The 26144-nt window shown below is 49.4% G+C and overlaps 1 protein-coding gene across 2 annotated transcripts in view; it reads left to right on the top strand.

The window, feature by feature from the left end:
• CDC25C (cell division cycle 25C) overlaps positions 1-26144 on the top strand; it is a 432607-nt gene that overhangs the window by 304094 nt on the left and 102369 nt on the right. For both annotated transcript variants that reach the window (XM_086931823.1, XM_086931824.1), the window contains 3 exons: positions 14765-14938; positions 19364-19459; positions 19591-19653. In XM_086931823.1, the coding sequence (XP_086787949.1) occupies positions 14765-14938; positions 19364-19459; positions 19591-19653 (333 nt within the window). The remainder of the gene's footprint in view (positions 1-14764; positions 14939-19363; positions 19460-19590; positions 19654-26144) is intronic.

The raw sequence follows: 26144 nt of genomic DNA, 5'->3' as shown, positions 1-26144 counted from the left end.
GGTGCTCTGTGGTGGCTAAAAGAGCAGACTCAGTGCTGTGGCCTGGTCTAAACCCGTTTTGTGAAGGATCAAGGATGTCGTTATCAACCATATGCTGGGATAGAGTGGTATTGACATGTGCTTCAGCGAGTTTAGACAGCCTGGCGGTAGATCTATTTTCCCGTCTAAAGTATGCTCGGGCGTAACTGACTGATGTAGGCGGTAATGTATGTCGTCTCGCGGGGCAGTACAGATAATAGTACTAAGAATGAGGCTGATTGGGGCGCTCCCTTGCTCAATATATCCCATGTGACTGTTCCTATCTAGGTCTCTGGCCCATTCCCTACACTCAGGCCAAGGTCCTCCCTCTCCATTGTAATGAGCATATCCTCCCATTCTAGGGAAATTGGATATTACCGGAGGCCACGCGTCTCCTCCCTCCGAAGGGTCGTCCCCTCTGCCCTTCCCCATTTAAGCACCTCTGCCTGCCAAAGGAGTATCCCTGGGGGTCTAGGGGACTTCCACCTCATTATGATTGTCCTGAGCACCAACAGCAGTGCTAGGTCCAGTAATTTCAATTGGCCTTTAGCACCTTAGGTCTTCTGCGCAAACCCAACAGACAGTACAGCGCGTTCTCCGGCACCGGCAGGTTCGTGACCGTCGGGAGCGTCCGGCACACTCCCAACCAATACTCCCGGAGGCGTGGGCACAACCACAACATATGTAAGAACCTGGCCAGGTCCTCTCCACAGCGTGGACAGTTATGGGGAGAGCCCGGGAACATCCTATGAAGCCTCAAAGGGGTCAGGAATGCCCTGTGTAAAACCATTGCTTGTATAAATCTGAACCGGACATTGCGAGATACCTGCCTAGGGTGTTCTAGAATCGTGGCCCAGTCTTTTTCGGACAACTCTTGACCCGTGTCGTGTGCCCATGTTCGCATAAGCGCGGTGAGAGATACTGCTGCATGCGCCCTAACCCCCGTGTACAACCATCTCACTAGGTGTCATCCCGGTCCCATATAGTATAGCAAGTGTACTAGTTCGTGTTGTGGGGGTTGTAGGGGTTGTGGTGCCCATCTGCGTTGTATGTAGTGCGCGATAGCGGTATGTAGTAGGTACAACCCGGGGGGGCACCAGTGGCCTGTATAAAGGCCTCATGAGTAAGAAGGTGGTCACCTCCGAAAAAGTCCCCAACTCTTTCCACGCCCGCTTCGTGCCATGACCGAAGCCCCCCCTCCGTAAGCCTGCCCTGTGGCGTCGGAACACCCAACAGGGGAATGTTAGCCGCATATCCCTCAGCCGAGGACGTATATGCTAAAGCTTTCCGCCAACATCACAGGGCTGTGCGTAGGAGTGGATGACACTCCGCAGGAATGCGGCTCTTCTGGAGTAGCAGGGCATGCAACTCTCCCCGTCTCAATCGGTCAGTCGTAAAACCTATTTCGTGCAGGTTCCGTCCCGCCGTCCAGTAAGACAACCATTGGAGTTGGCTAGCATAGTAGTAACCTCTAAAGTCAGGGGCCCCCAGCCCACCGGTTCTGGTGCCCAACTGTAACTTACGAAGGCCAATCTGTCGTCTCCCCGTCCCCCATATCAGAGTGTTCAGGATCGAATTGAGGGTGTCAAAGATAGACTGGGGCAGAATTACCGGTAGATTAACAAAGAAGCAAAGCATGCGGGGGAGCATGACCATTTTAGAATTTGCGATCCTTCCCATTATCGAGAGTGGCAGTGTCGTCCAGAACCCCACCGAGACGCGGAGACTTGAGATAGCTTTGTTAATATTTCCCGCTATCTGGTCCTCTTGCCGCCTATAGACCTGAATCCCCAGGTACTTAAATGTGGCAGGAGCCACCGGGATAAGGTGAGCCCCAAAAGGTATAGAACGGGATTTGGAGTATCCCGGAAGTAGAAGCCAATGGACTTCTCAGGGTTGATGGTCAGGCCTGAGATTGCGGAGAAGTTCTCAAAGATCTCGTAATGTCCGTATGGTCAGTCTCCAGGTCGCGGAGGAACAACAGTATATCATCCACGTAAATCGATATCAAATGTTGGACTCCACTGCTGGGGATACCCCTCCATTCCATCCTGGTCCGCAGGGCCACGGCTAAGGGTTCAGGGGCAAGGACAAAAAGCAGTGGGGACAAGGGGCAGTCTTGCCTAGTGCCACGATGGATCGCGTATGCGTCAGAGATATGGCTCCCCGTACGTGCCCTTGCTGACTGAGCGGTATAAAGCAATCTGATCCACGCCAAGAGGGGGCAGGGATCCCAAATCTCTCCAAAGCCGGGAACATATACGACCAGGCTAGAGAGTCAAAAGCTTGTCGGAGGTCTAAGGCTATACAACCCGCCCTAGGGAGGGTCGGTGGAGTGGACGCCATGAGTGCATGCAGTCTTCGCGTATTCATGGAGGTGCTCCTACCCGGAAGAAACCCGCATTGGTCTCTGGATCAGGGCCGGGAGGTGCGTCTGCAATCTCAGAGCTATAATTTTGCGGAGTATTTTATATTCATCGATAGCGGCCTGTAGTTTGTCAACTCTAGGGCATCCCTCCCGGGTTTAGGTAGAGAGACGACTAGCGCCTGCATTGTGGATTCAGGCAATCGGCCTTCTACCAGCGCCGCTCTGTAGACTTTCTCCAGGACCAGCACCAAGATGTCTGAGTAGGTCGCATAAAACTCCACTGGGAGTCCATCCATGCCTGGCGTCTTCTTGCGGTCAGGGATTTAATAGTCCACCTGTATGTCATGTTGGGTGATAGGGCCCTCAAGGTCCTTTTGGGCCTCTGCGGTCAGTCCCGGGATCTGGAGTTCAGACAGAAAGGCAGATATTTGACCTGGGTCGGCACGTGTAGGTTGAGCATATAACGTAGTCAGGTGATCATGGAACGCCCTGTTTATTTCAGTTTGCGTGTCAACTAGATGTCCGTCCCGCACCCTAATCCTTGTTATCACCGGGATGTTTGGGTGCTTCCAAACCAAACGGGCTAGCAATGCACCCGATCTATCCGCCTCTGCATTTTGTCTACGGAGGTGTTCTTTGTGATCAATGACTCGAAAAGTTTTGAGCGTATCCGCGTGTTCTATGTTTTCTAATTGTAATTCACCCCTCCTGGTGGGATCAACCCCCACCTCTCGCTCCAACCGTTTAAGCCTGTCCTCTGGCTTGTAGATTCTGGTGTATTTCCCTTTGAGCGCCCACTAGTTGCCCAATCGCCCCTCCATGTACTGCCACCTTCATGGCTTCCCAAACTACTAAATTCGTAGAAGCTGTGTCCCAGTTTTCAACAAAGTATTTGCCCAGTGTCTCAGACAAGGATGCCCTGAAGGGGCCATCTTCAAATAGGAGCGGGTCTAAGCGCCACGTGGGGACCAGGGTAGGTACCTTGCCCCAAATAAGGGTGCACGTCAGGAGCCGATGATCCGAAAAGGTTTTTGCCAACTATTCCAGATGTTCAATTCTGGACAACAGCTGTTCAGAACAAAGGAATCGGTCGATCCTGGTGTGGAGCATGTGTGTGGGGGAGTAATGAGTATTCCCTGTCCTCTGGGTGGAGGGAGTGCCAGACATCCCGCAAGCCCCATCCCGCTGCCCATGTACGAAAAAGCTCAGTCAGTCTAGAGACTCCCGCCACCTGTAGAGGGGGATGTGATCTGTCACGATCCAGATCCATGATCCATGATCATATTCCAATCTCCACCTAATATCCAGGGGGTAGTGGTCCAGTCTGCTAACGCCAGGCCCACTCTCTGCAAAAATGTATCCTGATCAAAATTTGGGGCGTAGATGCACCCCAGCACTACTGGTGAGCCATCTAGCGTACCCTTCACTAATATGTACCGTCCCTGATCATCCAACCTCCTTTCTACCTCCAGGAACGGTGTGCCATGTCTAATCCAGATGGTTTTGCCTCTAGAGAAAGCAGAGTATGTCGTGGACAAGATCGTGCCCCTCCATTTTTTCCTCAATTTAAGGGCCTCTGATGTAGTAAGGTGGGATTCCTGGAGAAAAGCTATCTGAGTGTGGTGTCTCAACAGGAAGGCGTGTACCCTGTGTCTCTTCTGAACCGCCCCCAGCCCTCTCATATTCCACGTCGTGATCCCATACTTCCCCTACGTATCAGCCATAGTCAAAAGTGTGCCTACTCTGCAACCTCCACCGCCCACCAGCCAGAGCCCTAATTAACAATCGCCAGGAGAATACCCACCCCCCACCCATAATACAATAAAGAACCAAAACGGCGCAGCTATAGAACCAAGCTGGGCCCAACGCTTGAACAAGTCTCGAAAGGACCAAAGAGTCAGTGCGTTCGCCATCGGGGGGTTGGCCGAGCACCATGTCCGTCTTCACTTGCAGCCCAGCGGGCTCCGCCAGGTCTACGGCATACTGATCTTGGGGCAATGTTACCAATGTGTAACAGGGGAACTAAGTCCCTGATCACCCGTGCCTTACATTCTTAACGAATTTCATCCGTTCTCGACCAAGCGTAGCAACAGGATATAGACAAGGGTATCAGCAACAGCCATCCCTGTTAGGTCTATCTCCCTACCCAGACCCAACAGCAGTCACTGTACAGTACATTATCAAGTAATAGAAAAATACAATACGGTTTGCAGTCCTTTCAGCTACTCCCGGTCAAAACTTCGTTCTCAGTTATCCATCACCTCATCAGCTGTGCGGGGCGTTACAGTGGGGAACAGGAGTACGCATTGGTCCGAGTCATGGGTGAACCGTACTATCATGAAATTACATGGAGTAAGTGGAAGTTCCACTTGCAGGTGGAGGTGTGCACATTATTGACATGACCTAAACGGTCTCATACCAATCCTTTCACCATTTATATGAAAAACTCTTCATGACTTTAAGTTTTTGTTTACACATCATTTCTTTTTATTTTCTTCATTTTCCAAAATCAGTTGAATTAATCCATTCATTAATGACGATTCGTTACTTTAACATTTAACTTCTACCCAATGCATTTCGGGTCGAGGTTGACCCTTCCTCGGGGGTCTGTGTGGGGAACAAGGAATATAATGAGCAATTCAGCTGCTTATTCAGACTCTCTCAATAATACAGTCTATGGCTATTAAATGTCTTCATAGCAAAAATACCTACATAGCAAAAAATACATTAATTACAAAAACCTCTCTATTGCGTTTTCCATCCTATTCAATCATATGTTAACCAAAACTGAAACCATGTCCGTGATATGCTTCACACGATCTTCCCAAATGTCTGTACCCTTGTTCGAAAGTAATTTACTTTTGACTTTTGACATTTCAAGGAGTCACCATTCTATAATGAATCTTACAAAAGATAAAATGATACATTGTACTCGTAAAACTAAAGTTTACCGAAACTAAACAAACGTTCTGTTCTTACTCACTGTCAAATGCCAAGTGTCGCGCGCCGTTTCTCCTCTACCAATCACAATACGTGAGACATACTGGAGTGTGTTCTTAATGTTTATAACCAATGCGATTGGTTCGTATCGTGGTCACGTGATCGCTACTCGGTTAGAAACGAGTTATCAATCGCATTGGTTATAAACATTAAGAACACACTCCAGTATGTCTCGCGTATTGTGATAGGTAGAGGAGAAACGGCGCGCGACACTTGGCATTTGACAGTGAGTAAGAACAGAACGTTTGTACTCGTAAAACTAAAGTTTACCGAAACTAAACAATGTATCATTTTATCTTTTGTAAGATTCATTATAGAATGGTGACTCCTTGAAATGTCAAAAGTTAATTACTTTCGAACAAGGGTACAGACATTTGGGAAGATCGTGTGAAGCATATCACGGACATGGGTTCAGTTTTGGTTAACATATGATTGAATAGGATGGAAAACGCAATAGAGAGGTTTTTGTAATGTATTTTTTGCTATGTAGGTATTTTTGCTATGAAGACATTTAATAGCCATAGACTGTATTATTGAGAGAGTCTGAATAAGCAGCTGAATTGCTCATTATATTCCTTGTTCCCCACACAGACCCCCGAGGAAGGGTCAACCTCGACCCGAAATGCATTGGGTAGGAGTTGAATGTTAAAGTAACGATCCATCATTAATGAATGGATTAATTCAACTGATTTTGGAAAATGAAGAAAATAAAAAGAAATGATGTGTAAACAAAAACTTAAAGTCATGAAGAGTTTTTCATATAAATGGTGAAAGGATTGGTATGAGACCGTTTAGATCATGTCAATAATGTGCACACCTCCACCTGCAAGTGAAACTTCCACTTTCTCCATTTAATTTCATTGAAGAAAAGTGTTCTTAGACAAAGCACTTAAAAGGAGTGAGTAGCACATAAACGAACTTGTGAACAATTAGCAAAATTGAAAAATTCGAGTGCCAGACGAATCATAGTTAAGATTCATTCTGAACCGTACTATCCTCAGAGTCAGTCGTGATCTTCTTGGGGTTCTCTCGGAAGGACCCTGCCATAGCCAAAGCGTCCAGTTGCTTCTCCTTCTGCTGTTCACGTGATGGTCCACGCCTCCATCCACCAAGTCTTGACCTGGGGGGGGCCTCTTTTCCTTCGCGTTCTGGGTGTCACTCGATTCCGCCGTGTGCAGTCCCTGTGAGGGTCCTTGGCTCCCGTCACCTCCAGCCAATTCTCCACGTCCGCCGGACTCTCCAAGAAGTGGGGTTTCCCATCGTGCATGATTTTGAGACGGGCCGAAAACAACAGTGCGTATTTGAGGTTGGCCTTTTGCAGTTTCCGTTTCACCTCCAAATAGGACGATCTTTTCTTTTGGACCATGTTGGTGTAGTCCGGGTAGAGGTAAATTTTCTGATTGTCGTACTGGATAAGGGCCTTCTCCCTAGCCTTTTGCAGCAGGATATCCCAGTCCCGGTAGTTCAGAATTCTCACTATTACCGGGCGTGGGGGTCGTCCGGCAACAGGCTTCCCGCCTGGATTCTATGCGCTCTCTCCACGCAGAAATGAGGTGACAAACCCTCGTCTGCCACATGGTCCCGAAACCATTGTTCCATAAACTCTACAGCTCGAGTCCCCTCACACCGTTCCGGAAGGCCTATGACGCGGATGTTATTTCAGCGGTTCCTACCTTCTGCATCCTCCACTCTGTCCATAAGTTTGGCGACCTGAATCTGGAGCTGTTGAATAGAGGCAGCATGGTCCGACACTGTTGGCTTAATCTCGCTAATGGTCAAGCCGTGCAATTTCACTTTGTCCGCCAACTTTCCGTGGTCTGCCTTCGGCAGGGATAAGTTTGTCGTCAGGGTGCCCATTTGTTGTTCCAGGACCGCCCTAGAGTTTCTGATTTCCTGCAGGATGATGTTCAATTTATCGATCTGCGGTCCTTCCGTTTGTTGCTGCGCAGTGGGAAGCGTCGAAGCCCCGTCTCCACTGGTGGGCGGGATCTCCTGCATCGACGCCGGGCCCCCAGTGCTCTCCACGGTCTTCCCGCCCTTCCGAACCATTCTGGACAATGATCCAGGCCCTCGGCGCGCGCCCAGCAGATCCACCAGCACTGGACACTCAAGGCGGGTCCCACTCGACAGCACCCCGGCCGACAGAATCAGGCTGCGGGTGTCGTGCCTAACCACCCACAGAGCAAAGAGTCCGCGGCGCAGCTCCAAACCCTGTCCGCACCCCTCCACAGGGTCCGTCGTGTGGTAAAGTGGGCGCACCACAGTCAATGGCCCATGGGCCTTGGTCTCCGCAAGGGGGTGGGCGCAGAGAAGGAGGGCCTCAGAATGCCCCACGGCGCCCTCCTCCGCTCAGTCCGAACCAGTCCGAATCCCTGTTAAGGAGTCCTCTCCTCAGATGGAAAGTGTGGTTCGCTCAAATGGGCCCCCCCCCCCCCCCCCCACCGCCCAGGCACAGCAGCTCCCCGTCTTCTCTGTAGGAGCGGAGGCGTGAGAGGTCACAGGGTAGTTATCGGCGTCCCCCTCAGTCCATTCACAACTTTCAGGAGGTCCTCCAGACGGGCCGCCGCCTCGGGGGGGGGGGGGGGGGCACCTGCCACCGCGGTTCACCAAGATGGCCAGGCTCTGCAGCTCTCCCCACAGGGCCCCTCTAGGAGAAGCACGGGAGCCTATGTGGCTTCGCCTCTAGCCCCGTACTCAGGAGTTCTTTACCCTCTGGTAGTTCACCCCCACCGGGTGGGCCACAGCCCGCTCCTGCAGATGCCTCCGTTGTCCCGTCACAGCAACACCCAGCCAGCAGCTCTGAGGCCCTCCAGATCCTCACTGGGCCTCCACTCTCCACCAGGAAGGGCGTGGGGGACAGCCGGAGGGGGAGCGCCCAGGGTAGCCTCCACTCAGTGTCTAGATAGCGACCCTCCCCCGATATCACCGCCGATGTATGAGCGGTTCAACGGGGGGCGAGGGGAAAGGGAAAGGCAGTCCAGGGCAGGGGGGGAGGAACAGGCAGGCAGAGAAAGTCCCCACGTTATTAGTGCGGCGTCCGTATTATACCTCGGGGGGGCCTCACCCCTCATGCGCCATCAGAGAAAGCTCCAATCGTCGTCTGACTCCACCGCTTGTCCCGCGGCTCGGTGCCTCCTCCAGCGGTCCCTTAGTCGCTCCGCGGTCCGGGGCGCTCTCCGGCGCGGATCGCGCACATTCCCGATCCAGCGGTGAAGTCGGCTCCGGTCCAGCTCCCAAGCCCCGGACACTTCCGGCACTCGTCGCCGCGGGCCGGACGGCCTCGTCCGCTACTGTGGGCCCCCGTCTCACGCCGCCCACCTCTCCTGTAGGCCACATCGATGTCCCGGCTACACCACACCTGCAGTCGCCCCTCAGCTGGTGGCGTGGGCAGTCGTGGTCAGGCATTATGTCCCCCCTCAGCAGGCATGCACCCCAGGGGCCCCCGGGGTGATTTTTGAAGGATTATGCCCCGATCAGTGCTGGAGCTGTGGCGGTGTGCGTCCGCTCACATGGCCTGCTAGCCACGCCCCAAGATGCTCACACTTGTTCAGGTCTTGTCTGCCCTAGACCCGCAAGACTGGATGGTAGCGTTGAACTTGCAGGACACCTATTTTCACACCCCCGTCCTGCAGGCCCACCGACGTTACCTCACGGTAGGACATGAGCACTTTCAGTTCACCGTGCTCCCCTTTGGCCTTACCAGCGCCCCTCGGGTTTCATGAAGGTCATAGCGATGGTCGCAGCTCATCTGCGCAGATCAGGGGTTTGTCTTCCCCGATCTTGACAACTGGTTGTTGAAGGTGGGTTCACCCCAGGCAGTTGTGTCCCACCCCCAGACTACGGCCGCCGACCTGCACTTGCTGGGGTTTTCCATCAACGTGCCGAAGTCGCACCCGATTCCCTAGCAGAAGCTCTTCTTAATCGGAGTGGTTCTGGACTTGGCGCATTTTCGGGTTTATCCTCTCGAACAGCGAGTCCGGGATATTCAGGCTATGTTTCCGTTCTTTCAGCCTCTATCCCGGGTTTTGGTCAGGATAACCCTTCGGCTACTAGGCCTGATGGCCTCCTACATCCTGCTAGTGGATCTGCCAGGTGGCATATGTGGGCTCTGCAGTGGGACCTGACGTTCCAGTGGGCACAGCATCAGGGCAACCTGTCCGATCACGTCCAGTTCCCAGAGGGCACTGCACGACAAATGTAGTGGTGGCTCACAAATCTCGATACTGTCAATGGCAGATTCCTCTCCCTTCCCCAACCGGAACACACGGTGGTGACGGCTTTCCTCCTGGGATGGGGCGGCCACATGGGAGAGGCGGAGATCAGGGGCCTCTGGTCTCCGGCAGAGGCCCAACTCCAGATCAACCTTCTGGAGACCCGGGCGATCCGACTTACACTGAAGGCGTTCCTTCCCTCTGTCATGGGGAGAGTAGTGCAGGTGTTCACGGACCACACCACCGCCACGTGGTACTGCACAAACAGGGCAGATGGGGTCATGGACCCTATGTCAGGAGGCCCTGCACCTCTGGACTTGGTTGGAACGTCAGGGCATATCCCTGGTGGTTCAACACCTGGCAAGTTCTTGAACGCCAGGGTGGACGAACTCAGCCGTTGGTACATGATGGATCACAAATGGCGTCTGCAATCTGACGTGGTGCAAGGTCTCTTTCAGCAGTGGGGAGAGCCTTGGTTAGATCTATTCGGCACCGAAGAGAACACCCAATGTTATCAGTTCTACACGTTGGAATTTCCAAGGCAGCACTTGCTAGGCGACGCTTTTCATCGCGAGTGGCGTTGCGGTCTACTGTAAGCTTTTCCACCTATACCACTTCTGCCCAAAGTGCTGAAGAAGATCAAGTGCGACCGGGCCCAAGTTATCCTTGTGGCTCCGGACTGGGCTCGAAGAGTATGGTATACCGAGCTACTCAGTATGGCGTTCGATCCCCCCACTTTGTCTGCCTCTTCGGGAGGATCTTCTGTCTCAGCAGCAGGGGAGGGTCCTCCACCTGAACCTGTCCAGCCTCCACCTCCTTGTGTGGAGTTTGTGCGGCGGCAGTTGACGTCTTTCGACCTGCCTCCCGAAGTCTGTGATGTTATCTTGGCAGCCACGCGTCCCTTCAATAAAACGGTATATGCCTGCAGGTGGAATACATTTGTGGCATGGTGCACCGCAAAGGCTGTGGGTCCCCTTTCTGCCCCTCTTTCAGAGCTCCTTCTTTTCTCTTTGGCCCAGCAGGGCTCTGTTCTTGGTTCTATTAAGTGCTATCTCTTGGCCATTTCAGCCTTTTTACGGCTTCCAGATCAGCCTTCCCTTTTCAAGACCCCTGTCGTTAATAGATTCTTGAAAGGCATCACGCATATGGTCCCTCCTGTCCCTTTCAGGGTGCCTCAGTGGGACTTGAATCTAGTTCTGACTTATCTGATGTGTGCTCCTTTTGAGCCACTTCACAACTGTCCTCTTCTTCTCACTCTAAAGACTGCTTTCCTGGTTGCAATCACCTCTGCCAGAAGAGTGAGTGAGCTCCAGGCTCTTTCTTCTAAACCTTCTTTTCTCTCTGTCCATCCTTACAAAGTTGTGCTAAGGACTCGTCCTTCTTGTCTGTCAAAGGTTGTCACTGCCTTTCACATCAGGCAGACCATCTCTTTGCCCACCTTCTTTCCCCCTCCGCATCCCTCAAAAGTGGAAGAGAGGCTCCACTGTCTGGACCCAAAATGTGCGCTCTCATATTACCTGAATCGGACACAACAGTTCCGGGTGGATGACCAACTGTTTGTCGGCTACGTGGGTGCCAAGAAAGGTCGGGCCGTGTACAAGCGGACCATCTCCCGGTCGGTCGTTATTTGCATAAAGGCTTGTTATTCTTTGGCTAAAAAGGAGCCTCCAGTGGGGCTATGCGCCCATTCTACCCGGGCGACGGCAGCCACTACGGCTTTGGGGCGGGGAGTTACCTTGCTTGACATCTGTCTGGCAGCTACGTAGGCCTCGCTGCACACGTTTACCAAGCATTACTGCCTGGACAGCCAAGTCCGGAGAGATGGCTTTTTCAGGCCGTTCCGTTCTTCCGGACTTTCTGGTGTGATCTTGGTTTGCAGACCCACCACCAGGGTTGGTTTTGCTGGGGTATCTATTTTAAGGAAAGGATTCTATCACTACATGTTTCTTTCAGATGCACAAGTTACTTACCTTCGGTAATGACATATTTGTATAACATTAGTAGTGATGGATTCCTTACCGCCCCACCCGTCCTCCCCGTTCTGCGAACTGATTTCTAGGGTTAAGGTCATCCCTTTCAGGGCCCTAGTTTCTTGGCACCAGTCAGTTTCTTGCATGGCTCTTCATTCCTGGCGCGGAAAGTAGTGTACAGAATTGATGTCCACGCGTGTGGGCGCTTCTACGTAGCTCCAGCGACGTCATCACTGTGCCAACCACGCACGCGGAGCGCACGACTATGCCTACCGACGCGCAGGGGTACTGCTGACAAAAACTTGCCGGATTCAGTCTGACGCCTGGGGGTAATTCTAAGGTAAGGAATCTATCACTACTCATGTTTCTTACAGATATATCGTTACTGAAGGTTAGTAACTTGTACATTTACTTTAGACAGTCCAGCTCAAATTCATCCCTTCCGTTGCCCAAACCTTGTTTGCTGTATTCTTCCACTAACTTGCTTTCTGTAAACAGGGCTTTAACTATTGTTCTTAACTAGTCACGTTTGCTGTACAACCAAAGGCAGAGATAAATGTCAAGCTGCGTCTTTCAGGGAGCTTGGTGTTTATTTTTCTTTCTGAAACAATGTACTCTGTACCACTGCAGTATATGCTCTATTCCATTCTGGGCCCGTACACCTCTATGCCCCACATGAATACTCTGACACTGTACTCTGCACCACTGCATTCTACCCTGCACTACTCCACTCTACTGCACTCTACCTTGCACTGCTCCTCTCTACACTGCACCACTCTACTGCACTCTACACTGCACTCTACTCTACTGCACTCTACTCTACTGCACTCTACTCTGCTGCACTCTACTCTGCACCACTCTACTGCACTCTACTCTGCACAACTCTACTGCACTTCACCCTGTGCCATTCCACTCTGACCATTCACTCTATAATGCTTTAGTCAAAACCAATGCCCTCTTCGACAATCTGTTCTGCACCATTATGATGACACTCTGCGCTAGTCTTGTCTGCGCTAGTCTTGTCTGCGCTAGTCTTGTCTGCGCTAGTCTGGTCTGCGCTAGTCTGCTCTCTGAAGCTCTCCACTCTATGCCTTTCTATGACACTACTCCATTCTATTTAAATAGGTCTGAAGCACACCCGGTTTTTTAACACAAATTAAAGTTTATAATTCTTTTCTCTAGTTTGCCATACCTACACTCTTTATGCACTCCGCTCCTAAGTGCACAAATATGACTACTCCATGCCATTCTAGGACACTACTCCATGCCATTCTACGACACTACTCTACGACGCGCTACACAACTCGCTCTCTGCCACTCCATGCCACTTCACTCAACTTTATTCTATGACCCACTACTCCACTTTGAAAATCTACTCTACACCACTCTACTCTGCAACACTCTATGCAACAACCTCTACGCCACTCCACACTTCTCCATGCCACTCCTCTCTGACACTCTACTCCTCTCTGACACTCTACTCCTCTCTGACACTCCACTCCTCTCTGACACTCCTCCACTCTGACACTCTACTCCACTCTGACACTGTACTCTATGCCCCTCCTCTCTAGGACACTCCACAACACTGTTTGTTACTTCATGACACTCCACTTAACTACACTCCTCCCCATGCCACTCCACTCTACTGTATGCCACTCTACGTCACTACATGACACTCCACTCTACTCCACTTTACGACCCTCCTTGCTCCTTTACCCCACTATCTTCTAGCCAGGCTGAGCAGCAGATACTCTGGTGTACAACATTGCTAAAAAATATTAGCAAAGCTGATCGCTCTTGTACAGGCAAGCTTACTTGCAGTAAGTCTTTATCTTGCAGACAAGATGTACCTTGGAATCCACGGTCCAATCATGTGCCTTGTGTACGTCCTTTGATCTTTTCCCTATATTCAGTCATCGTGGTTATCTCCTTCGGGTTTTGGCACACCAACTGCTCCCTGACAGGAGTGGCAGGATGAATATTAGGAGTCCTGGGAAAAAATGTATTTCTCCCAGACACACAAACGTTACTTGATCTTATTAGTTGGTGGATGGAGAAAAAAATGTGTCCGCAGATTATCTCCCCATTATTGGTAGACCATACAAATAATAGAAATACTGGTGCGAAAGTCACTGCCCTGTGTTAACACATTTGTTCTGTGAGAACTGAGGCATACTTTATGACCTGGAAGAGAACCAATGGTTGTCTTCCAGTGGATGCTCCGTCCGGCCACAGACGAACCAGACATGGTTTGGCCTGAGCTAGAGACTATTCTTTGGGAATCCACTAGGTTATTGTTTTGAAGCCCAAACCATTGTGTGTGCACTAGGAACTCCTTTGTTGAGGTACACTATTCCTCATGGAGGTATAAGGAAAAGAATGACAATGCAAATCTTTGAGCTTTGATTTGTAACAGTGATTGGCCAAACAGGAAGGCTCAATTTAAACTTGCCATTGGAAAGTGGGCAAATGATCTTACCAAGGACTTGAATGGTAGGCAACAATTTTAGAACTCAAGCATGTAATAAAAACGCATTGAATACAGTGGATGTTAGTCTTCAGTCTGCTTTTGTCGTAAACCAGGATTTGATGCACCCTCCAAAGGCATAGTGCTAAAAGAAAGTGGTCTTAATACGTACAGTGCATTAAATCTGTGCATACACTCACTTTTATGCTCGCTGTGACTTTCGAAGCAGGTGTTTTAGACTTTCTTCTGTTTGGTTTCCATCTTCCTTTCCTTTCCTGGTTTCCTCTCCCCTCTTCACTCGCTTCCTCTCTTATTCTGTTTCCCTCTCCACCATGTCCAGTCTATCCCTCCTGGTCACAGAGCAGAAGGGACAGCTTACCTGCGAGATTTGCTCACTTTCTTGGTGGTTTCAGGAAATTCTCACTGAGACAAATGGTTACTGTCAAAGGTTAATTTGAGCTTTTTCTCTTCAGAGGCATTCCAGAAGCTTTTTACTGTGCACGGATTTGTATGTTGAGGGGACTGTGATCATAATAGCTTGTGTCTTGTAGGTGCAAGATGGCTTTTGCATGCTCTTGTATGGTAAAGGGTAGATTAAATCTGTTTTAGGGTGGCATTGCTTGGGATCTCCAGATGCCATTTGCCCATTGAAAGGGGGATTCTTGGGTATGATCTTTGTGAAATCAAGTTTTTTACATGCATTTGTCTTCTCGCTTTCCTCCTTGGTCAGGTGTCTGTGAACCGAAGCCGTCTGTATCGTTCTCCTTCAATGCCGGAAAAGCTGGATCGGCCTGTCCGGAAGAGGTCTCTGGAAAATGAAACTCCAGTAAAAGTCAAACGAAGCAGAGACACCTGCAGTCCTGCCCAGCCTGCCGAGGAGGGTTCAGTTTTGGGCAGGAGGAGGGTGAGAATTTACTACGGTACATGTGGCGAAAAGGGTCAGATGTTGGTTGTGAGGTGTCCGGATGGGAAAAGTTTCAAGAATAAGCCGTCCAATTTAGGGTGAAGAATTGATTGACACACTATATAGTGTCCACTACCTCATTGGGTCTCTTAGTGCTGTTCTTACCCACTGCCTAACCAAACAGACAGGACTCCAATTTCTGTCTGAAGTCTAGGATTGGGTAAGACCGTTTTAGGTTAAGAGGCAGTGTTCCATAAACTTGCCCCAAGCACTCTGAAAGAGAGGCGTCCCACAGACTGAGCCAATGGATTTGTAAAAGCTGCATATTGCCTTAAGAGGAGAGAAGCAAGTAGTCTAGACTTGGCGACACTGTGAGCCTTGCTGATAGAGGCATTTTTGACCAGACATGGGATATGGAATGTGATCCAAATGGACACCAAGCCAGTGTAGAGGGCTGGCAACATGATCTTTTCTAAGTATTCTAAGTATTTTACCAACAGCTGGGTTCTGGGTTCACTGCAGTCTATCCCCAGATGTTTTTGAGTAGCATTACAATAATCCAAACAGGCAATATTCTTTGCAGCCAATACCAAAGTATGGTTTTTGACAATAATACAGAAAGCAGTGTATTGAGCGTGTTATTCATAAGTTACAAGTTGGACTGAATGTAGATGCGGTTGTTTGTCCTCCTGTTACCTCAGCTTGGCAAAGTTGTTCAGTTAGGTCTTGTTCCTGCTGTCCATGTTGTGGATATGTGTTGAACTATCTAACTCCATTCCCTACTGTTTAGTTTCTGGGAGGTGTACCATCCCCCTTGCTGCTAGATCCGAGGTTACACAGAATACCAGGGAACTTCCTGTTCCGCCCAGTGTGCCCGTTTACAGTGTTATGTTTCTGGAAGATGTACAATTGGCATTCTTGTTGGGGCCTGAGTGACACAGAACACCAGGTAGGCTCAAATTCCACTGTTTGCGTCCTTGACGCTTATGAGCACAAACCTGCTGTCATTGCCCTTGGTGTACAAACAACCAGCGTTCGAAATTAACAGAATTACTTCTACAGTTTTTCCTCAATTTGGGAGCTGCAGCATGCTAGACATTAAGAACACTCTCGTTCTCTACTGTATCATGCTGCACCCTAGTGAATTCACCTCCATAATCCTTAGATTGTTTTGCCTTTTTTCATCTGTATCAGTCGTCGGGAACATAGCCATACAAAGTGGAGAGCACAACATCACACAACTGCAAGTCCCAAACCACATTCCATGCTCAGTGATGCCTCACCCCCACTTACATCCAAAAGCTCCTCACTGTACTGCACACTCTGCAGCCAGCAGAGTTGACCACTGGCTCCATGGGGAGTCTGACTATACTGTGTTCTCACAAAGTCCAGAAGAACACCAGCAGCAAACCAGTCTGTAGTTGAATGACAAATTCCAAGAATAGAAGTGTGGAGGACGGATGAGCATATCGGCTATTTCTGCAACCTAGACAAATCTTAACGTTGTCATTTGTTGTGTGTCAAGTACCCTGAAAAATGAAATACCATGGCTGAGGGGTTGTCCAAAAGCAGACGTTTGCAGCAGCACCAGGAATTTGCAAACCATGATACACAAATAAGAGTATATTTTGAGCACCGCCATTTAGATCTTTCTAATTTTACATCGGGGTTCCTACAGTCGTTTGAGACTTGTTCCTGGTTAGCAGATAAACCTCTAAATGAAATACCCAATGTTCACTTAACAGGTGGTAAGGAGCTGCTGTGACTATCATTGGTAAAATACTTGTGCCAATGACAAGTAGGCACACAACATAACCATTACTTAATGCATATATTCACAATCAGTCCGTATCCCATAATTACCTGTCAAGAAGGGAGGGTTTTCTAAATTAACAGTGAGTCCCGGTGGTATAGCTTTATTGAGCTGTGGAGTAATGACCATATACACCTCATGGTTTTACTACACTTACAATGTCTAACAATGGACTTAGACACTGGACGGATACAGGTCTCGTGCCACTGTCCTCTCACCTGAGGGCTAGTGCACCCCAGCGTCTTCTCTCCTTTCACTGATCAATATAACTCTTTCCTGTGGTTTTCCCCTCTTCAAGTACAAACCCACAACTCCTCCCTCTAACTCCACCAATCCCGTTACACCCACCACAGACTCTGCCCTCCTACAAGCCTTCAAATCCCATAAGGCACTTCTCAAGGCACCTCCCTTAGCTGGGGAGGGCGGGGCATTTAACAAAGTGTTTTGTGAAGATTCCGACATCTGAGAGTTGGGAATGAGGTGCCTTGAGAAGTGCCTTATGGGATTTGAAGGGAAAACCACAGGAACAAGAGTTATATTGATCAGTGAAAGGAGAGAAGACGCTGGGTGCGAGTTAACAATGTCATTTGGACACGGGTATGAAAGAGTTTATGGAAGTCTGACATACGGGATGGAGTTACTGTGAGGTTTAGAGTAACATCAGGTTTTGGAATGTTTTGTGGGAAGGCAGGTGGGTACTAAGGTTAAGAGAGGGATGTTTAAGGTGGGTGTGACGGGTCTCGCAGAGCACAATGTGTATGGTGTTCAGTTACGTTATTAGAGGGAAAAACAGTTGTTAGTAAAATATGGCATGGACTGTTCATTGAATTGTTTGGTTGTTGAAATTATGGCGAGGGTTTGGGCAATGAGTACTAATGTCAGTGTTTTAAACTTTTTTGTGAACCTCTGAGGAAGGGCAATTAAATGCCTGAAATGCATTGGGTAAAATTGAACCACTACTAAGGATGTTTCATGTGTAATCATGCTTCAAAATAAATGCCTGGATTGGCATATTTGTGGCAGAAGAAACTGTTTGTATACATGAAAGTGCCATACATGTGACAGAAAAAAAAAGTTTTGAAGTAAAAGAGTACATGGAATAAAAATTGGATGAAACAAGGATATCATGTGGAGTACTTTTGTGAAATGCATCACAGAGCATGCAGTGCGTCCAGCTGGAGTGTTACCTCGCTCCAATTTCTGAAATACAGAGACATGTGCCATGTCAACTCTTCACTTTTCTCTGCACTGGCAGTGTGTGGGTGTTAAGGTACAGGGTCTCTATGGGTGGCACAATAGGTGCTGCAGCCCTTTGGGGCCTTCCCTGGTCACAGTGCCCTTGTTACCCATGGTACCTTTTACATGAGTCTTACTTGTGGCCAGAGATGTGGCAATTGTGGGTACAAAGGTACAGTCTTGGGAAAGAACACAGGCCCTGTGAACCTGATTGGCAGGGACCCAGGGCACATTAAGTCAGGTTGCATCAGATGTCCGGCAAAAAGTGGGTGGTAACCATGCACAAAAGGGCTCTTAACCTTCACATGTTGAACCAGTAGATACAAGGACGGACAGCTTTCTATTTTTGTTTCCTGTAAAAAAAAATTGTATTAAGTCAAGCACTTTTTGCACTTTGTCACTTCTTCACCAAGTCAAGTTGTAATGTTAATGTCTTTGTTAGTGACTGCTTCAAACAAAGAAAATTGGTTTAAGTATTTGGATATAGGATTGTGAATATACACAATAAGTAATGGTTATGTTGTGTGTTGTCTATTCCTTCATTGACTTGTACAATGGGGTGTTAAACATTGGGAAAGTATAGGACCAAACTCCACTTATCTTGTGGATTCAGTCTACTAGACTCTCCAGACCATAGATTGATCTGCACAAACTGATGATATATTCTAGACACCATTTCGATTACGTAAAGCAATTGGGACGCCTGACGGAACACATTGTAGCTTTTATCCTTATTCACCCAGGTTCTAATGGGCACAGAGTAACCCCATTCATTTGGATGAAATGATGAGTAGGGCAGCTGCTCAATAAGTTCTAGATGTTATGGTCTTGACTATGAAGTAGGACAAGAAGCACCCTTGGCAAAATGATCCTTAAGGATGTGTTGCTTAAAGTGATCCTAAAGGAATTTTTAAGGAAATGATACGTGCTGCTATCGGTAAAGCATGCACTGCTATAGAAGATTTGTGCTTCAAAAGGAAAGCCATAACTAACTAACTTTAAAAAAAAAATTTTTTAAGATTTGTATTTGTATAGATTAACATGCGCCCCACTCTGAGGTTAAAGTGTGTATGAAGTCAGAGCATTTAAAGATAACTATCCAATCCCCCCTCTGAAGATTCTTACCAGCAAGCTTTTGGGGTTCTGGTAGATTCTCTGGGTGTAGTTTGAGAAGACATGTCTCTTACTTGAAACCTACCAGGATACTATTTGGTATTCTGCCGTTGGATATTAGGGTAATGCAACATATGCACGTCTGTGCTTGCCATTAAGCTAGAAATGTATTGGTAAAGATAAGTAAAAGTAAAGAGTGATTGATCTGGTTGGGACAGTGGATCTAGAGTGACAAAAAGCCCACCAATAGCTCATTGTTTCAGGGAACCGTTCTGAGGAAGACACTCTCACTCTGTGATGTGGATCCGGCTCTGGATGCAGACTGCAGCCACAGACAGCTCATTGGGGATTTCTCAAAGGTAAGTTTCCCCCAAAAGTGTTATTCATCTTCCTCCATGGTATTGGTGTGTACTGGGGCAGATGCAGATTTTTTTCTTTTTTTTTACCAGTTAGTACAGAAATGCAATTGTCTTCTGTCTTTGTCTTGCAGGTTTACGCACTGCCAACAGTAACGGGACGACACCAGGAACTGCGATATGTTACAACTGAAACCGTGAGCAGTGCCCAATGGGCTTTGAGTGTTCAGTTGTTTACAGGGCAGTGACTTGACTGACCCTGTGAGAAGGGGCAGAGTGCTTTACAGAATGTACAACAAATTGTGTTTTTATGCCTTGATTCGGGTGGCATGTTTACTCATTTGGGTAGCCTTATTTTTTGCTGATACAATTTCATCTCCATCTAAACAAGTTAATGATTGCTGGGTAATCTTTCAAAAGTCTAAAATATGTAAGGGATCGGTATACTTGGGAAGAAAAAGTTTGCCATCTTTTTTAATATTGATTCTGTATTAGGGGATCTCTGTGTATAGTCATAATCAGTGAATAGTCCCGCCCATGTGCGTGGACCCCGAGCAATCAAAATAGTCTCTTAAGTTGTCTTCTTCTGCAGTCCTGCATAGAGACTTAAGAGAAAATCAAAGACAAATAATGCACCCTAACAATTACCAGGCTACATTGGCCAGCACTTCATCCTGAAGTGAAAAAGGATAGCCAAATAATATATAAATTTACACATTTTACACCTAGAGAATACTCTCCTTCACAAAAATCTTTGTCATGATAGAGAGGAAGGGTTGGACAGACAAGCCTCATAAGCTGCTATTATGTGTCTGGAAAAGGGATACTGTGCCTTTAAGGAACAGTCCAGAGACCCTCGGTATCCCTTGATGCACAGCCCCAGGCAAGTTACTTTCAGTTCTTATTTCCAGCTCCTGCTAGCAGGACCCTGGAGCATTGAGCTCTACCTTTTTGGGTAGATCTTCAATTTCTGGATATTTTCCAGTGAGATTTGTATCTGAAAGAAACAGGTTAGTATTAGATTCCTGCGTGTCGGTAGGCGTCGTCTGCGGTTTCTGAGGACCCCCCTGGCACGTGAGTGCCAGTCATATGAGGACTGGACTCAGGAACTAGGGGAAGCCAGTGGCCTGGATACCTCCCCAGACACTGGTTTTGTCCCCCCTTTTTATCTTGTTTAAACTAAATCGACTAATCAGAGTGTATTGTATGCCTAATCAATTTTTGTGTTTGTATCTTTCCAACAGCCATTTGTAAATATAGGTAGCTTGTCAAATTTACAGTTTTCTTAGAGCGGTTCACCATAATTATGGAATGATGAATGTACTAGGTACCAATAGAATTTGCAAACAAACGACAATCTAGTTCAGTAGTAATTATGTGATAGCAATTTTATATCTATAATAATTTTATGCAACAATTATGTCTTACAGAGTGTGTTCATGGTTAATGTCCTGATGAAGACATATTGTATATGTCGAAACGCGTTGACTGAAGACCACTTAACCTTCCTTTTTATCTAATTTGTGAATACATATGTATCAGTCCTTTTATCAATTGTGATCAATGTGTATAATTTTTATCCCATTTTTTATCAAATTAAACTAAAAATATTTTTTCTAACTGAACTAGTCTGTTTGTTTTATCTATTGTGTACCTTCCTTAGTTTATGCCTGGGAGTGTTTTTTCAAATATTGTTTACCCTGTCCCAGGATATTTATCCTTATCAGGGGGTCCTTGCTACCCACAGTATAATTTGTCCCCCCTCCTACCGTGGCTACGGAGGAGGGGGCAGCTTATAGTGTGGTGCTGATGAGGGCAGCCAAGGCATTGGCTCTTGAGCTCCCCGTCTCAACAGTGAGGGCCAACATCCTCACAGAGGTCCTTAAACCGCAGGTAAGCTCCCCCAGAGCCTCTACTGCCGTTTAATGAGGCTCTCACAGACGTCCTGTTGGGCACTTGGTCCAGGCCCACTACAGGTCCTCCTGTAGATAGGAACGTCGCTAGGCGCCATCACCTAGCCCCGGGCGACCCTAGTTTCTTGTCCACCCACCCCACCTGGGAGTCTGGTTATCCAGGCCTCTACCTCCCAATCCGCATTCCCGACGGCACCACCAGATCGGAAATCCAAGAGGTATGAACAGTTCGGAAAGAATATTTTCTCCTCCCATAGTTTGGGGTTGCGGTCAGTCAACACCGCGCGCCTCTTGGGCCGTTACACCCACTCTGTGGGAATACGGTTGCAGCCGTGCTGCCTGAGTGTCCAGAGGGAGCCCGGGCGAAACTCGCTCAAGCCCTTGCGGAGGGAAGGGAGGCAGCGCAGTACTCTATCAGATGTGGACTGGATACCACGGACTCGCTAGGAAGAGCGATTTCCAAGTCTGTGGTGGTTCGCTGCCACGCCTGGCTGAGGTCCGCCAACTTTTCGGCCGATGTCCAAAACACGCTTATTGACATGCCGTTCGATAGCAGCTACCTCTTCGGTGGCAAGGCAGATCATGCGCTGGAACGCTTTGAGGACTCCAGGGCTATGGTCTAGTCCTTAGGCCTGTCTGCCCAGTACCAGCAATCTTCTGCCCAGCGCTCCTTTCGTAGCCACGGAAAGGGTGCTCCCACACGTCCTGCCAGCCACGAGACGCAGACTAACATTCAGCACGGTGGCGGATGTGGTTACCGTCGCAGCGGTAACAGGGGACAACGGCGCTGCCAGTCGACATCCACCCCCGCAGCATCCGCCTCAAAGCCTTCCTAGTCTGAGCTTTCAGGCCCATTTGACGCCAGTGGGGGGCAGGGTGCGCCATCACCTCCTCCACTGGCGCTCCATCACATTGGACAGGTGGGTGCTGCAAATCGCCCGAAGGGGTTACTCTCCTTTTCGAGGCGACCCCTCCAGCCATGTCACAGCAGTACCACCGCGTGTCGGGGGATCATTGGCAACTTCTGCAAGAGGAAGTTACGGCCCTCTTGGCCAAGGGGGCAATCAAGCGCGTTCCTGGGTCAGAAGTAGGGTGTGGTTGTTACTCCCACTACTTTCTGGTTCCCAAGAAGGGCAAAGGGGGCCTACGCCCTATCTTGGACCTCCAGAACGTCAATGGCTTCCTCCGGAAGGATAAGTTCAAGATGCTGACTTTGGCTCAGGTCTTAGCTGCTCTAGACCCGGGAGACTGAATGGTAGGCGTCCTGCAAGTCCAACGCTATCTCCACATCCCCGTCCTGCCGGCCCACCAGTGCTACCTGCTGTTCATGGTAGGCCACGAGCATTTTCAGTTTACCGTGCTCCCCTTCAGCCTTACCAGCACCCCACGGGTGTTCACGAAAGTGATGGCGGTGGCCGCAGCTCATCTGCGCAGGTTAGGGGTTTCAGTCTTCCCCTACCTCGATGACTGGTTGTTAAAGGCGGGCTCGCCCCAGACAGTCGTCAGCCACCTCCAGACTACGGCTGACCTCCTGCACCTGCTGGGGTTCTCCCTACATGTGCAGAAGTCGCACCTGTGTCTCTCTCAGAAGCTCCTCTTCATCGGAGTGGTTCTAGACTCTGCGCAGTTTCGGATTTATCCTCCCAAACACCGGGTTCGGGATATTCGGGCTCTGATTCCAATCTTTCAGTCTTTAGCCAGAGTCTCGGTCAGGTTGACGCTGCGGCTTCTGGGGCTGATGGCCTCTTGCATCCTTCTGGTGCATCACGCCAGGTGGCGGGTGCCGGCTCTGCAGTAGGACCTGAAGTTTCAGTGGGCCCAGCATCAGGGCCACTTGTCAGACCATGTGTTGAGCTCGGAGGGCACTGCAAGGCAGTGGTGGCTCACGGACCACATTTGGGTCAGCGGCAGATCCCTCTCCCTACCCCACCCGGAGCACGTAGTTGTGACGGATGCGTCCCTCCAGGGCTAGGGGGGGGCCACATGGGAGAGGCGGAGATCAGAGGCCTTTGGTCTCGGGCGGAGTCCCGGCTCCACATCAACCTTCTGGAGCTGTGGGCGATCCGGCTTGCACTGAAGGCATTCCTCCCCTCTCTCTGGGGAAGTGTAGTGAAGGTGTTCACGGACAACACCACCGCCATGTGGTACTGCAACAAACAGGGCAGGGTGGGGTCGTGTACCCTTTGCCAGGAGGCTCTGTGCCTCTGGCAGTGGCTGGAACATCAGGGCGTGACACTGGTGGTTCAACACCTGGCAGGTTCCCTGAACGCCAGGGCGGACGAACTCAGCCATCTGTGCATGATGATCACGAATGGCGTCTGAAGTCTGACGTGGCGCAAGGCCTCTTTCAGCAGTGGGTAGAGCCTTGGTTAGATCTATTTGCCACAGAAGAGAACGCGTAATGTCATCAGTTCTGCACGTTGGAATTTCCAAGGCGGCATTCGCTCGGAGACGCTTTTCGTCGCGAGTGGAGCTGCGGTCTGTTGTACGCCTTTCCACCTATACCACTTCTGCCCAGAGTGCTGAAAAAGATCCGGCGCGGCCGGGCCCAAGTCATCCTTGTGACTCTGGACTGGGCACGAAGATACTGGTATCCTGAGCTACTCAGCATGTCAGTCCATCCCCCGATTTGAGAAGTTCTCCTCTTTCTTCTTTCTCTTGCGCAGCAGGGCTGTGCTCTGGGCACTCTGAAGGGCTACCTCTCTGCCATTTCTGCCTTCTTAAGGCTCCCTGATCAGCCCTCTTTTTTCAAGTCCCCGGTTGTAAATAGGTTTTTGAAGGGCATCACTCAAATGTTTCCTCCTGTTCCTTTCGTGATGCCTCAGTGGGACTTGAACCTTGTTCTGACTTATCTGATGTGCGCTCCCTTCGAGCCACTTCATAACTGTCCTCTCCGTCTCCTTACTCTTAAGACTGCATTCTTGGTTGCCATCACCTCTGCCAGGAGAGGGAGTGAGTGAGCTCCAGGCTGTTTCTTCTCAACCTCCCTTCCTTTCTGTCCATCCGGACAAAGTTGTGTTGCGGACGCGACCCTCCTTCCTGCCCAAGGTAGTCCCAGCCTTCCACATCGGGCAGTCCATCACCTTGTCCACGATCTTTCCGCCTCTGCATCCCTAGAAAGAGGAAGAGAGGCTCCACCGTCTGGACCCAAAATGTGCGTTCTCATATTATCTGGATCGCACATGCCAGTTCCGGGTGTATGACCAACTCTTTGTTTGTTACGTGGGCGCTAAGAAGGAACGGGCGGTGCACAAACGGACCATTTCTCGATGGGTCGTCTTGTGCCTCAAGGCTTGTTACTCTCTGGCTAAAAAGGAGCCTCCTGTGGGGGTATGTGCCCATTCCACTTGGGCCACGGCGGCTACTACTGCCCTGGGTCAGGGATTCCCCTTGCAGGACATCTGTCAGGCAGCTACGTGGGCCCCGCCGCACACGTTCGCAAGACACTACTGCCTTTTTGGCCTTTCCGTTCTCCAGGACTTTCTGGTGTTATCATTGGTTCGCAGATCCACCACCGTGGTTGGTATTGCTGGGGTATCTATTCTAAGGTAAGTAATCTAATACTAACCTGTTTCTTTCAGATGCACAAGTTACTTACCATCGGTAACGATATATCTGTAAGAAACAGTAGTTGGTATTAGATTCCTTACCGCCCCACCCATCCTCCCCGTTCTGCGAACCAATATCTAGGGTTAAGGTCATCCCCTTTCAGGACTCTAGTTTTCATGGCACCAGTGTTGGTTTTTATCATGGCTCTGCGTTTCTGGCGCGGAAAAGCTGTGTATAAGAACTGACCTCCGCGAACGAGGGCGGCGTCTAAGTAGTCCGGCGACGTCATCCCGGAGCCAACGACTTACGCGGAGCCGCAGACCACGCCTACCAACGCGCAGGGGTACTGCTACGCGAAATATTCCGGATCCAGTCTGACGCCTGGGGATATTCTAAGGTAAGGAATCTAATACTAACTACTGTTTCTTACAGATATGTCGTTACCAAAGGTAAGTAACTTGTGCGTTTCACTCGATGTCTGAGGTCTTCCTCTTCCAGTTACTGTCTTTTTTGACCAGTTTTACCACCTCTATCTTGTCGAAATGCCAGCATTTTTCGACAAGTGCCCTGAGTGTGGTAGGGAGAAGGCCAAGTCTGACCCCCACAGAGTGTGCATACTCTGTCTGGCTGCTACTCATGTGCCTGACTCCTGTGATATTTGCCTTTCTTTCTCCAGGAGGACCCTGTGTGACAGGGAGAAGATTCGTCTCCAAGGCCTGGAGCAGAGGAGACATCAAAAAGCAGGTGGGACCTCTGGGCATGGATGGACTATATCCTCATCCTCTGCCCGTGCATTGGCCTCTGCGAGGCTCCCCAGTCACGAACAGGCCCGGAAACGGTCCCGGTCGACGTTGAGGGCTTCGGCTTCGAGAGGTATGACTACCATCTGATCCCCGTCGACCCAGGGCTTCTTCTACATTCCTGCATAGATACTTAAGAGCAAATCAAAGACAAATAATGCAGCCTAACTTTAACCAGGCTACATTGGCCAGCACTTCATCCTGAAGTGAAAAAGGATAGCCAAATAATATATAAATTTACAGGGCTCTGGGTCGAAGCGACTTCAACGTAGAGTGGTAGGACATCGAGACCTCGGATGAGGTCGACGTTGAGGACTTCACCGGCGTCGACACACCATAGTCGTCGTGCTGAGTCCCAAAGAGGCAGGCGCTCACCTTCGAGGCAACACCGCCGTTTGCCTTCAGCGACGTCCCGAAGATCGACGT

The sequence above is a fragment of the Lissotriton vulgaris genome, chromosome 7 (assembly GCF_964263255.1).
Source record: "Lissotriton vulgaris chromosome 7, aLisVul1.2, whole genome shotgun sequence".
NCBI lineage: Eukaryota > Metazoa > Chordata > Amphibia > Caudata > Salamandridae > Lissotriton > Lissotriton vulgaris.
The sequence above is the reverse complement of the archived record's forward strand: the minus strand, read 5'-3'. Positions and strand labels throughout refer to the sequence as shown.